At 40.2% G+C, this 15,009-nt stretch overlaps 1 protein-coding gene across 1 annotated transcript in view; it reads right to left on the reverse strand.

The window, feature by feature from the left end:
- The window catches only part of bahcc1b (BAH domain and coiled-coil containing 1b), a 68,166-nt gene extending 55,324 nt beyond the window's left edge, over positions 1-12,842 (reverse strand). Inside the window, 2 exon segments of the mRNA XM_029685111.2 lie at positions 4,276-4,604; positions 8,170-12,842. Of these exon segments, the coding sequence (XP_029540971.2) occupies positions 4,276-4,555 (280 nt within the window). The 5' untranslated portion in view covers positions 4,556-4,604; positions 8,170-12,842.
- Between the last annotated feature and the right edge of the window lie 2,167 nt (positions 12,843-15,009).

Raw genomic sequence — 15,009 nt, forward strand, 5'->3', positions numbered from 1 at the left:
GAGACACATTCTCCCTACTCCCGTAGAGGCTTTTAAAACTGTTCTAGAAAAGATTCCCGGCTATCCTTTCAACTATGATCAGAGGCCCACTCCACTGTTCTCCTCCACTTTCTAAAGACACACAGACAGACACACAGACAGGCACACAGACAGACACACAGACAGAAGGCACTAACTAGTCTGCCATTGGATTGGAGGGGGTATAGGGGGAGAGAGAACAGGGTGTCTCGTTTCTGTAACCGTGGCGATCAAAGTCATGGCACCCTAAGGCTAGAGCACCTGAAACACCTTAGCCAATCAGCTTTCTCGCTGGCTCTGAGTCGCAACGAGAGCTGTTACAAGAGCATCAGGATGACTGGACAGGGCTGCGGAGTGTGAGACAGCGTCTGATACACGCACACACACACACACACACAGCGCACACAAACACACGACACACATCACACGACACACAGCACACACAGACGGCACAGTGTAGGACCCATTGCTGACATAACCAGACACAGCACTTGAGGAGAAAGGAAGAGAGACGAGAGGGAGAGAAAAGGGGGAAGAATAGAGCGAGAGGAAAAGAGATAAAAGGAAAAGAGAGAGCCAACGAGTGTCTGACAGCCAGGTCTGCAGGTCTCTCTGAAACATGATTATTAAGCCTGAGCTGCTGTGTGTGTGTGTGTGTGTGTGTGTGTGTGTGTGTGTGTGTGTGTGTGTGTGTGTGTGTGTGTGTGTGTGTGTGTGTGTGTGTGCGCATGTAGTGCAGCTTCAAGGGCACAATGACTACATCAGAGTTGGCCTCTTTCCCTCTCAAAAATGCGCACACACACACACACACACACACACACACACACACACACACACACACACCCACCAATCTACACCTTCTGAGAAGTGACACACCTGTGCAAGGACAGGCTCAGCCACACCCTCTGTGATACAGCACACCTGTACAACTATACACCTCCAGACAAGACAACTGTCTGTCTACACACACACACACACACACAGCACTGAAACAACTACTGCCTAGAGGCTAACATCACAGAGAGGGGGGAGAGGGAGAGAAAGAAAGAAAGAAAGAAAGAAAGAAAGAAAGAAAGAAAGAAAGAAAGAAAGAAAGAAAGAAAGAAAGAAAGAGAGAGAGAAATGCATACAAGAGGAAATAGATATGAGGAATAGAAAGAAAAGAGTCCTAGCGCAGATATCAAACCCTCACTGCCAACGCTATATCACTGGTGTTCATCGGAGGGGCTGAGGTTTATAGTTACGCTATATAACAGTTATAACTCAGTCACCTCGTCAACAGACACCATGCTGATCCTTATAAGGATGTGGACGTTATAGATGGATCATGTTACAGATATAGAACAAACAACAACGACAAAAGAAGGAAATTGACATTTTTCCTCTCCATATCTAAAAATGAGATTCTGGAATTACCCTGCTGCAGAAGCAAAACATTGGTGAATCTGTGTGTGTGTGTGTGTGTGTGTGTGTGTGTGTGTGTGTGTGTGTGTGTGTGTGTGTGTGTGTGTGTGTGTGTGTGTGTTTTGGCAGGGGAGTAGTCCCGGGGAGAGGAGATCTAACTAACCCCCAAACCCTGAAACCCTTTCCTCCTCCCCCTGCCTCCCCCCTGCCCTGCCTGCACCTCACATCACATCAACCCCCTGCCCAGAGGGCTAGGCCAGGCAGACAGCTATCTGAATCTCAAGGGGGGAGGGGGGCAACACAAAGTTCCCCCTCCCCAGCCCCATTACACCAGAAGCCCATCCAAAAAACAATCCCCATCAGAATGTCAGTCGGCCATCAGGAATAATGAAGGAATACCGAAGCTCTGGTATTCTAAATATAATAAAATACAATGTAAAGCTCTTTGAAAACGATATAAATGTTAACAGACTATATAAATGCTAAAGTACTATATAATAGCATTTAATATAGTTATTATTATTTCAATAATATTCTGTGGTAAGATAATAGCCTCACCACCAAAGTGGTGTACAAGTAAAGAGAGCAGCCAATTCCGAACACTCTCCAAATACACAGCTATATATGCTGTAAGATGATCATAAAGGCAACAGTGTTGGTTTAGAAGAGAGGGACAGATGTGCACATGAGCAGGATATTGTATGTGACCAGTGTCATCTAGATATGGCCTCAGTAACCTCAAACTTTAGAACTATGGTTAGATCACCAATCAACCTTCCAACTTCAGTATTTTAGGGTAAGATAGGGCCCAAGATAACCCAGGCAGGCATATACACCACTCATTTACCTCAATATTAGTATTATCTATTGAGTGATTAAATTATATACAAACAATATAATAAAATGTCCCTTAGACCTCAAAAAAGCAATAATTATAAAATATTCACAAACAAATGATTAAATAACGTTATGGAATTATTCTACATTAAATTAACTTGGCATAACTACTGAATTCTTCTGTGCCAAGTCCTAAAACTTGTAAAGATTATTATTTTTTAAGCCCCAATTAACCTATTGAATAAGACACCTGCAAATAACTGTAACGCAAATTGTTATGATAAACATGAGTGGTGGGAATAAATACAGTCTCTATATAATTTGTCAATTTAACCATAATTCTCATCTTCTTTTATTTTGTTATTTTTTACTTCATTCAATCTTCATTCAAAAGGTATAGTCACTACATTTTTATTTCCAAAGACGGCCTGCCATTTCTTATTTGAATGAAAGCGAAGAAAAAAAGAAACGCATATGCCTGTGTGACTTCCTTGGATGTTCCTTCTAGTATGCCATTAGTCTTGTAGATTTAAGGCATATATGCAGTCTACGATGTCGTTCACTGTGAATCTCTCCTATTACAGGAGAGACAAAACGATTCAAATGCATAATTTAATTGATAGGCGTAATATATTTACACCAACATCTACGGCTGGAAAAGTCATTTTCAGAAATATTAGGACAACACAGGTTCTTCATCTCAACATAAGTAATTCATGTGATTTCACTCAAGACACATTTATTTTAGATTTCTACACACATCCGCTCGGTTATGATTCAATACATGATTAGGTGCAGCAGACACCCCTCCCCCAACCCACAGACACACACCTTACCAGTTCCCTCCCGCTTCTCCTCCTCCTTTGGGGCAGGATACCAAGGCTACTTTTAAAATCTAATGCATGCACTGTCAAACCATTCTCGCCCCGTCACGTCCGTGCTGAATAACAGAAACTGGATGTTCTGGTATTACGTGCACCTCTATTAGCGCGAGCTCCGCTCCCACCGGACTGATCTCCGGTCCCAGACACAGGACAGTCCCGGGGCCTCACCGATAACCGAATGGAACGCACCAGCTCGCGCTTAACCCCTTCCACCTCCACACGCACCACACTCACCCTGCAGTACAGAGCCTGCCTGCGCACATACACCAATAATCTTAGCAAATAACAAATGATTGATGGTAAATAAGGCAATATAAAGTTACAAATGGATTAAAACCCAATTATAACAGTATGATTAATCAATTTCATTAAACTGACATTTTTGAGTGAAACTATCAAACCATATAAATAAGATTCCATGTCACTTGAAAGCAAATTCATTATAATAATAATAATCCCATAGATTTCTGAATAATCCCATCATATTTCTGAATTATGCAATACTCTGGGTTATAATAGGCTGTAATCTAAAAATAGGCCTAACGTTGTATATATTGTTCTTAATAGAAATGGTCTTGTCTAGAATAAGCCTAATCTCACTAAATTTGCAATTCAACAAAATAATCTTATTTTGTGCTTAGTTTGACAAGATGCACGATTCTTTTTCATATTAAAGTACACTCCCACTGGGCACAGATATCAAATCATCGTCTATTCCACATTGCTTCAAAGTAATTGAATTGAAATGACGTGTAAACAACGTTATTTCAACCAGTGTTTACCCAGTGGATCGGTTCTGACCAGGTAAGTAAAAATAACACTAAACAGTTCAATAAAACGTCATTTTGCCTAAAACTGAAACATTAAATATCTAAAGAGTCCACAGCAAGTGCTAATTTCCTGAATGACCACATCGACTAACTCATTTCCTTTTACAATAAATTATCGTTCTTCACTGAAAAACGTCAAGAGTTAAGTTTTTAAGGGAGTGGGGGGTGGGTGGGGCGGTAAATAAGACAATATAAACTATCTGTAGGTTAGCACTTTCCAACAGCCAAAAAACACCATAGAGGTTTTAATACAATTGTATAATTCATCTTATTTTGCATAACAAATTCGTATTCACACCAACCTGAATGTGGGGCCATGGAGATGTGAGAGGGATAGTATTTTCCGGGCTGGAAATGAGCGGGGTGCTGCACGGTGCTGTGGCCGCCAGGAGTTATCCGAGAGGCGGCATGGTGAACCAACGCGCCCCGCTCTGTCAAGAGGTGGTGTGGAGGAGCGAAATCCCGGCTTTCCATTCTGTCGAGAAGAAATAAATCCCCCAATCCAGAGGAAAAGCCAGAAGCATCGAACGCTTCCCAGATGTAATAATCCCTTTTATGAACTTCGGATAGGTCGTCTTGCATTCAGTCGAGTTTTTGCCTTGCCGACCAAAAGGTATGTCCCGGTCATGTTCTACAATGAGAAAACACAAGACCACGTCAATGCACTGAAAACAATGGGACAAAAACTCTGAAATAATTATTTAGGCATGTAATTCTCACACGCATGCTGTGTAATGTTGCCAACAAAACTACTACCTTGCATAACAAAAGTATACCTTTTAAGTGTTTTTAGATATCAGTAAAATAAAACAATAAAAAATAATGATATATGTTTGACTAAATTAAACCAAAACAAATAGCCTACAGTAAAGTATAAGCTACAAGTCTGGTCGTTTGCCGAGACCCAAACCGCCCACTTTGGTCTCCATTGCAGACAAGAGACGGGTAGGCTACAAACTGAGGCTACAAACTGAACAACAAAAGAAGTGGTCATCCTAAACTACGGGTTGTTTTATTGTTGGGGACCATAAAGCTATACTGCATCAGCGTATTCTGAAACCTAGATGTGAGTCAGTCTGTGTGTGTGGTGGTGGGGAGGGGGAGGGGGGGGACGCTATATCTCACCCTCTCTGATAGAAGGAACCAGATAAAACCTGAAGCAAATGTTTGATCTTTCAGTCAGCCCATTAAAGACCAAATGTTCCCCTTCTCAAACTTCAAGCATCAAAATTGTTTCCTCGACCATAGCCTACTGCACATCATTAAAAGGAGCATACATTATACATATGTCGAGGTAAACAAAATACTATGAAGACTTAAATGTCGAAGTAGATATATGAAATGGATCAGCTACAGTATTTCGTTAGACTTGGGACAATTCTGACATGTCAATGAAGTTTGACTGGCTCATAAATTGACTGTCTGTACATTTGTTTTTCTTTACTGACATGCCGGTGAATGTGCTTGAGAAGAAGCATTGAAATCGCTTGTTTAAAGCAAATGTAACTGAATAGTTAAGTCAGCATTGCATCTCTCCCGTTTACAATGGCAATCACTTATTATGCATGTAGGCATGGGTGGGTGCAACCAAGTATAATAAGACTACTAACTAAATGACGTTTACCGCCAGGGAGAAACGTAAGAATAAATATAGGAATAATAAGACAACTAACTAAATGACGTTTACCGCCAGGGAGAGACGTAAGAATAAATATAGGAATAATAAGACAACTAACTAAATGACGTTTACCGCCAGGGAGAGACGTAAGAATAAATATAGGAATAATAAGACAACTAACTAAATGACGTTTACCGCCAGGGAGAGACGTAAGAATAAATATAGGAATAATAAGACAACTAACTAAATGACGTTTACCGCCAGGGAGAGAAAACGTAATAATATAAATATAGGAATGGGAATCAACAAGCCCATGTGTGTCTTATAGCCCTAGTCATTCAGTTCAATGGAACACCCCATGGCGCTCAAATATGGATAGGTGGGCCTATGTTCACAAAACACACCTCATTGGGCAATGTATTAGGCCCCTTCCATAGCACGTCCATTCAGCGCACATAGAGGCTGATACGGTGATTGGTGAACCTCAATGATATCAATAAAATCTAAGATAAGAGAACAAAGAAAATATCAAATGGCGAGCTAAACCAACTGGTCCCCTTGCTGTTTCAAGGAGAAAAGTATACAGCGAACATTCTACTAGAACAGTAGGTCTTCTAGTCAAACTTTCAGGAATTCTATCCTGAGCAAAACAAGGTTCTCTCAAAACGACAGAACAGAGGCCTATAGGTTCACGCAGCATAGGCTGACGTGTGTGTGTGTGTGTGTGTGTGTGTGTGTGTGTGTGTGTGTGTGTGCGTGTGTACACGGTGCTCAGTGAGAGATTTGCACGTATCCAAATCCTTGAGCATGACAATGTGTATGGTAGAGAGAGTATTTGCATTCAAAATGTTGACAATCGTTTAAAAATGGTCTTGGTTATGAAGGGCCTAGACGCCTCACACTGTGATCCAAAATATTATATTTAATTCAATTACATAGAGCTATAATTACTAAATGCAATTAAAAAATGCCATTTCAATTCAAATAGTCACATAAAAAATTGATAAACATTCCTGGTGATGCAATTAACGTTTTTTATTTTCTTTATAAATAAGTAGGCTAATGGGACTATATGGAAAACAATTATGTTATTTCATGTTGCAACAATCAAAGGTACATGGCTTCTTCTCATTTGACACTGATACATTTTTACATTATTCGTCGTCAACAAACGGCTAAAATGTTTACATTCTACGTTAACACGAAGCCACTCAAACTATGCATTTCGACCCAAACAACATTTACATTCAATGTAGGAGCCAAGGCTACCGTCCTCCAAGAGCGTCACAGAGCTGACGAGAGCCCATCACATTAAAAATCACTTATTAAAATCTGATTAAAAAACAAGGTAGCCTGGGCCTATTTAAATCTGGGATCAACGTGGGAGTAGGCTACTCTAGGTTAGGAGACGCTGAGACTTCCTTTCCTTCCACTCCTCTGTGACAGACACTCTCTCTTTCACCCCCCCAATCGTTGCCCCAAAGGGTCAAACTATCAGGAGACAAAAAAAATCCCCCTTCGAAAACTACCAGTCGAATGGCAATAGGCTACATGAAAAGCCTGCATAAGCACTGAGGTGGAACAAGCACTAATTTCTACTCTCTTCCCAGTCCCCCGCATGAGATTGGAATACAAGTACGGCATTTTGGGCATATAAAGCCCAAACATCTTCTGAAAAAGAATAGACTCTCGTAAGGACATAACTGCTATCATTGTCATGTGTTCTCTACACGGCTTTACGTTGGGCCCAAGAGCGTACTCAATGCAATTCACTATTTTGCTGTAAAGCAAAGTCACAAGTCATAACTGGCATACTAAATCAAGATATTCAAATGCCAGTTAAGCGAGAGAGACACTCCAAGCACAGCGAAAACTGCCGGGTGGGACTCGTCAAGATCTCTCTACTGGCAAAGCCCCCTCGATAACAACTGTGAAAAACTGTAGTAGGCTAAGCCTATGTAATCAACTACTGATATTAAAACAACAAAACAAAAATATAATTAATCCATTATTTAGCACCAAATGGTGGTATCTGAACCGCGAAAAAGAATAGAACGGAATCAACCAAATAACTGTAAACTATATTAAAATACAATAAATTGCAAACGTGGCATCTCATCGTGAGAGAGTAATTGGAGATTATTGTTTAACTGTACAATAATAATTGTCTATACAACAACCAACGTTTAGGTTGTCAACAGCATGAGCAACTTGGCTCAAGTACAATTATTAAAATCGCTGCATTGTCATGAATTGTTGTTGTATAATATAACACTATGCTCACTATTGTATTTGTTATTATACTATTTATAATTATAATTATTTTGTTAGCAATATTATTACTGTTATTACTTTCATTATTAATACTATAGGCTTACTGGACTACTACAAAACAATAAAATCTATGTGCAGTGTGAATTAAATTCATGCATATTCTTTACATATAATTGCTCCAGACCCTCTCAGTCTAAAATAACACACATTCTCTACTACAAAGACTCTTAAAAGCAGCACTTTGAAAGTATACATGTTTATTATCACACACATTCAAAATGGATACAATAAAGAAATTACTTACTGGTAAGTTATTCCTTGCATAACAATTAATGATTTAAAAAATAGTACGAAAACATACAAATGAAAAAAAGCGGCGTACAACAAAGAAAAACGTGGAAATAGTTACATCCTAGTCTGCAGATTGTATTGTGCAGTTGAGGTATAGAGATGCATCGTAGAAGTACAGGCTTCTAGTGAATCGAAGATCGCACATCCACACAGAAACTCTCCCACTGTATCCGCTAGTGCCACAACTACGCGCGAAGGAGGGACAGTAAAAGGGAACGCGCAAGCCCATTGGTTTGGTAAACACAATGAGAAGCGTGCCCGTGAGACGCGCCCCGTGATAAACAGAGTCTCCGATTGGATGGTGCCGTAAACCAATGGCGAAGTTGCTGGATTCGCAAAACAAAACGGCGGGCGTTTGATTCAAGCCCTTTCCAGAGAACAGCATGCCCTCCACTCAAACGCAAGGAGACAGGCAGCACTGTGAGTAAAAAGCAGAAAATATACACTTTTTGATCACTAGGAAGTCAACAGAATATTTTGTGATCACATTAACGAGGCCTACACGTCAACCACCAAACTAGGTTAAAACAATGAAAAATGTTTGGATAACATTGGCAGTTTTTATTTGTATTATTTTACAATAACATTTTTTATAGCTTCACACTTATGCCTTACTTGTGTCACCAGAAATAGGCAAAAGGTTTTGATGATAGTTTAATTGATTTATAACTTGCTTAATAACACATGTATTAAAAGGTCTTAAACCTGAGTATCATATTTATAAATTATGCCTACAAATATATGTTTGTAACATTTGGTAAATATAATAGAAAATAAGTAGATTAAAAGGTCATTAAAGAACAACAGAAATGCAGGAGCAATTCAAATAATAGACTAAATAACTCGGGATGTAAAAACTTTGGGGTCTGTTTATGTTTACTGTCATGACACACACGCACACACACACACACACACACACACACACACACACATATAGGGTTTGGGAAATCGAATCACAATGTAATTTGATAGCATTTACTGTCCTCGGGGTTAGTTTTGCTCACGGTTCCCTAATTTAGTCAATTAAAAAAGGAAGGATATGGCCTTGTGTGTTTCCATGTAAAAAATCTATGAGCTATAGGCTAATATACCCAGTCCATTCCCAGTTTGTTTTTAATGGAAGTAAAGGGTTAAAACTGGAGCGTTCGGTCTGTGTAAAGTGTCTGATTGGTTGGCATGTTGCCAGGGTGCTGTCAATCACAGAATGTAAACAAGGTTCTGATTGGCTGCTGGCCAGTCCGCACTGGGCTGCCTGAAAAAAGCAATTACTGGCCCTGCGGTTTCAAGGCGGCCCCGGGTTGAACGATGAAAGGAGATAAGGAGAGGCTGTTTCAAGGCGCCCCCACGGCGAACCCCGTTGGCCCCAGCGCAAAAGGAGAGTCAAGAGTGACTAAATCAAAGGGAATACGTTAAAAAGGGGGAAATTACATGTTGTATTAAATGTAGAGGCTAGATTTGCGGATTAATGCGATGGAATAACAACGTTGCATAAAGAAAATGGAAGGTAAAACGGCTACAATGACAGGCAACAACTATTTAGCTCTTATTTGAAATGGGAATGCTGTTTTTCCAAGATACGAACCACAAAAACGATTAGTTTGCAAAAGAGATAAAGAGCGAGAGCGAGGTCGATTCGGATTCGGTGGTAGAAAACCTTGGACTCGTGTCATTTCATCGGTGTTTCTAAAACGTTGGCGTACGTTTTTATTGCCAGCTATTCAATAACCATGCTTAAGTAAGTGGATATTTCCGACTTTACACGCAGTAAGTAGGATACGTTACAATCGCAAATTGGAGTATTACCATAACTGTTCAAGGATACCTCACATGGGTGTTGTTTTACTTGTTACCATGAATTGGGCTTAGCTACATACATTGCTTGCTACAAGAAAACAACAATATCTCAAGAAGGGCTGAAAATAAGGAGACAATAAATTGTTTTAAATGTTCCCTCTCTTAAGAATAGGCTAAATCCAATCTCGCATGATTCAGAATGGACCAGCATGGTCCCATTGCTTTAATGGTGAAGGATTTCATAATTAATTCACTAACTGAACAGAGCTAATAATAATAGCCTAATGATAATAATAATGAAAATGAATATAACATATTAGTTTATGACGCAATGCTACAACAATGCTGACATACAGCGCCTTCCGAAAGTATTCACATCCCTTGACTTTTCCCAAATTATGTTGTGTTACAGCCTGAATTTAAAATGGATGAAATTGAGATTTGGTTGTCACTGGCCTACACACAATACCACATCATGTCAAAGTGGAGTTATGTTTTTCGAAATTTGCACAAATTTGCACAAATTAATAATAAATGAACAAATAAAATGTTTAACATGATTTTTCAATAACTATATAATCTCTGTACCCCACTGTAAGGTCCCTCAGTCTAGAAGTGAGTTTCAAACACAGAGACCAGGGAGGTTTCCAATGCCTCCAAAGAAGGGCACCTATTGGCAGATGGGTAAAAAAATCCATTTTAAAAAAAGCAGACATTGAATATCCCTCTGAGCATGGTGAAGTTATTAATATCACCTTGGATGGTGTATCAATACACCCAGTCACCACAAATATACAGGCGTCCTTCCTAACTCAGTTGCCTGAGAAGAAGGAAACCACTCAGGGATTTCACCATGAGGCCAATTATGATTTTTAAACAGTTAAGGAGTTTTATGGCTGTGATAGGAGAAAACTGAGGATGGATCAACAACATTGTAGTTACTCCACAATACTAACCCAATTGACAGAGTGAAAAGAAGGAAGCACGTACCAAATACAAATATTCCAAAACATGTTTGCAAGGAAATAAAGTAATACCGCAAAAAGTGTGGCAAAGCAATTAACATTTTGTCCTGAATATAAAGTATTTGGGAAAAATCCAATACAACACATTACTGAGTACCACTCTCTATATTTTCAAGCATAGTGGTGGCTGTATCATGTTATGGGTTTTCTTGTCATCGTTAAGGACTGGGGACTTTTTCAGAATGAAAAATAAATGGAATGGAACTATGCACAGACAATATCCTAGAAGAGATGAATTCACCTTTCAGCAGGACAATAACCAAAAACACAAGGCCAATTCTAAACTGGAGTCGCTTACCAAGAAGACAGTGAATGTTCCTGAGTGGCCGAGTTGCAGTTTTGACTTCAAATCTACTTGAAAATCAATAGCAAGATCTAAAAATGGTTGTCTACCAATGATCAAGAATCAATTTGACAGAGCTTGAGTCATCTTGAAAAGAATAGGCCTAATAGGCAAATATTGCACAATCTGGGTGTGGAAAGCTCTTAGAGACTTTTCCGGAAAGACACAGCTGTAATTGTTGCCAAAGGTGATTCTTACTTATTGACTCAGGGGGTTGAATACGTATCTAATCAAGATGTTAGTGTTTTAGTTTTCATACATTTTTTACAAATGTTAGAATTTCTAATTGACTGCAAAACCATCATTTAGGCCCAAAAAAATCCCAGACTACAAAAATGATCACTCTGCATCTCTGGTGTAGATCTAATGAGCAGTCAAACATCAGAGGAAACATTAGATATGCACTCTATATATCGGCATTATTCAATCAATCTCCTTTTGGTAGAACTACAGCAAACACCAAAATCCCAACATCTGACCAGCGGCATCAAACATGATACAACATCATCCCCCGTGGACAATGGCAATGACGTGAACTAATAAATATAATTAAAATCAAATAATGTAAAACGAGGAGCCTAGACTTATACGTATTAATTCAATAGTCTAATCGCATCGCAATCTACATATGCACCCCGCATTCCATGGGTCCTGACCCCATTGGCCTGTCGATGGGTTGGAGCCTCCACTTGTCCACACACACACACACAATCTGATCATCGATATTGTGAGCACCGACTTGCTCCATTCCTCAAAATTGAGGATTCACTGTCCAGCCCCAAATGTGCCAAATATACATTTCAGTATTGTAATTTATGCATTAGTGCCCATTAGGCTGATACACGCAGACCTATAGCCTAAGTGTGAAATACTACATTAGTAAAATCACTCTAATGTAAGACAGGCAGTTTTCTATTCAACCTACATTTCACATGCTTTCATCGAGTTAGGTGGTGCATGCATACTCAGTGATAAACAGAATCGCCTTCCTCTAGATAAAAAATATATAATTTTCATTAATTTCGTTGTGATTCTTTTATATAGAAGAAATCACATTCCAACCTCTCTCTCCCATTCCATTCTCCAGCACCGTTGTCTTTAAAACTAATGACATCGGGACAATAAAGAAGTATGTTCCTCGCCTGCACAAAAGGGGTCCCGCACTTAAAGCAGAAATCTGCATTTAATTTATTTAGTGACAAGAAAAAGCCCTTTACTGCCTGATTTTTATTGGTTCTTTTTCACTTAAAAGGTGGGGGGTTGGGTGGGTGCTCGTCTGCTCGGTGTGTGTAGAAAGCATAACACACACACTTTCTCTTCTCTCTCGTCTGTGTGCCAGCGCGAGCTACACTATAAGGAGGGGACGCACGGATAATTAATGCGGATTGACTGATTACTCTTGAAACAGACCGGTCCTGCGCGAGGGATTGTCATCAAGCAATAAAGCGTTCTTGACTGACACTTTCCCCCCTTCCCTTCCCGTCCCCTCTGACACCCAAACTACTAGAGCGGGGCGTTTTTTGCCAGCAAAGGCCCACTTCCAAAAAGCCAGGCTGGAGTTTTCATTTCCGCTGGAGAGACGAGCGTCTTTCTGTTTGACCTGTGTTTTCACCGTGACCATTCTAGAACCAAAGGACGTCCGCACAGCACAGTTCACTCGCCTCCGCGCTCGAGGCAATGTCTGTAGGCAAAGGGAGCCTGCTGCTTCTAGCGTGTGCGCAAGTGTGTGCGTAAAACGACTGGGTATTCTAAATAAATAAGGGGTGTCACGTATAGATGCAATGGTCCTAAGGTAAAGCTGAATTAACTTAGGAAGGGTATAGCTACATATTCCCAGTGCAATTCGCAGTCAACGGGAAACACTGACAGACAGGGCGAGGTAAATGAGGGCCAACTGAAGATCTCTACGGGAGGGCCTCTACAGCAGGCAACAATTCTATTCTTACGAAAATATTTCTGATGTCCACTAATGATGACGAATTCCAAACAGGGCTTTTCACCAGGGATACGCCTTAATAAGTCGAAGGTATAGGCTGATCCCTCCGAGACATTGATGAAATTACTGACCGACTGAAATATGGCAAAATAAAATAGGTTTATTGAAATATCTCTGCGGTTATTACTAAAATAACATTTACTGAAAACACGTTCTTAAATGTAGGTGTAGTCTATGTCTGGGGCTCTAGGAGTAACATATAAACGGTAAGCCCTATATTTTGATGGCTGATTGGTCAACAAGGGTGTGTGGAGACTGCAACTCAGCAACTTCAGTTTGTGTGTTTTTAGGCCTATACATCTATATCAATAAATTCAACTTTGGTATAACCACATGCACCCAGACAGAATGTGCAGGTCCTAAGACCCTGGTGAGGACACCGTCCCCAAAACACGACATGATGGACTAGAACTTCAGCCTAAAAGCAACGTGACCTTTTAAGCTCAGTGTGTGCATGAGAAGCTGCTATTTCTGGTCATCGTGATAGATAGCGACTTCACAACAGGCCATCGCCGATATGTTATAAAACACTACAAGCTACAGCAGGTATGGCTGTAAACCAAATATCTCCAATGTTAGCAGCATTGAGCACATATTTGTATAAACATCGTTTTTTTTAAAGAGATAAGATATTTTTCTTCAACTTCATTTTAGGTCTATAATTTCAGAATGGCTGAATGCTTCTCTCACATCAACATATTTTGGTGACCACGCAAAATAGCCTAAGTCTACACTTATAACAGTGAGTGAATTATATTACAAATCGACAAAGTGAAATTAACCACAAAGGAGTATAAATAAATTGGTAATGTCAAGGACAACAGCCTAATTTTCCTCACAAACCTGCAGAATGCCAGCATGTTTCAGCTTTTGAACAGCTTGCCAAACAACAAGAAGGTTACAATGGGCTTGGGCAATACACTGGGACAGAATGCCATCCATTACCGAGGTCGCCATCATGTAGGCTAACATGTTCTCATTATCAGCATTTGAACATACATAAAGCAGCCTTCTAAAGCCTCAATATAGAGCCTATTACCTGGACGTTCCATCAAGTCCCCCAAAAGAGTTGCCAGCTTAGGCCTGACTCTACCTTAAGCCTTTGGACCGCAACACAGATAGTGGAAACGCAGTTTAGGCCTGAACAAAACTGTAGCACCGTCAGTAGATATGGACACAGAATGGGATTAAATATACAGGAGACATGCGTGTGGCTGACTAGTGACGAGAGTTCCAACCTGGAATGAAGACCTATACGTCCAAGTTAACGTGCATTCATCTGTACACCTCGGAGACTCGCAGCAAAGCTACCATTTTCGCTAATTAGGGTTCGAGCAGTTTTACTGGCATCATTCGACCAGGGGAAGCAAATTGGCGTTCCCTTCTCAACAGAGAACAAGCCGGGGAATGGCCATGGGGTCTATGAAAACTTGCTTCATATAAAATATTACCGAGTGAAAAGTATGACACCCCTGGCTTCACACCTACACACTCTCAACACACACAACATGATTGGACACGATTTGCTTAGGCCTGCGTTCAGAGATGTGAGATATGATATGCCCTGATTTTCGGTTGCAGGAGAAGGAGGAGGAAGAAGCGGCTAAAGAAGAGGCTCGTTCTTGTGTGGACAGG

The sequence above is a fragment of the Oncorhynchus nerka genome, linkage group LG16 (assembly GCF_034236695.1).
Source record: "Oncorhynchus nerka isolate Pitt River linkage group LG16, Oner_Uvic_2.0, whole genome shotgun sequence".
NCBI lineage: Eukaryota > Metazoa > Chordata > Actinopteri > Salmoniformes > Salmonidae > Oncorhynchus > Oncorhynchus nerka.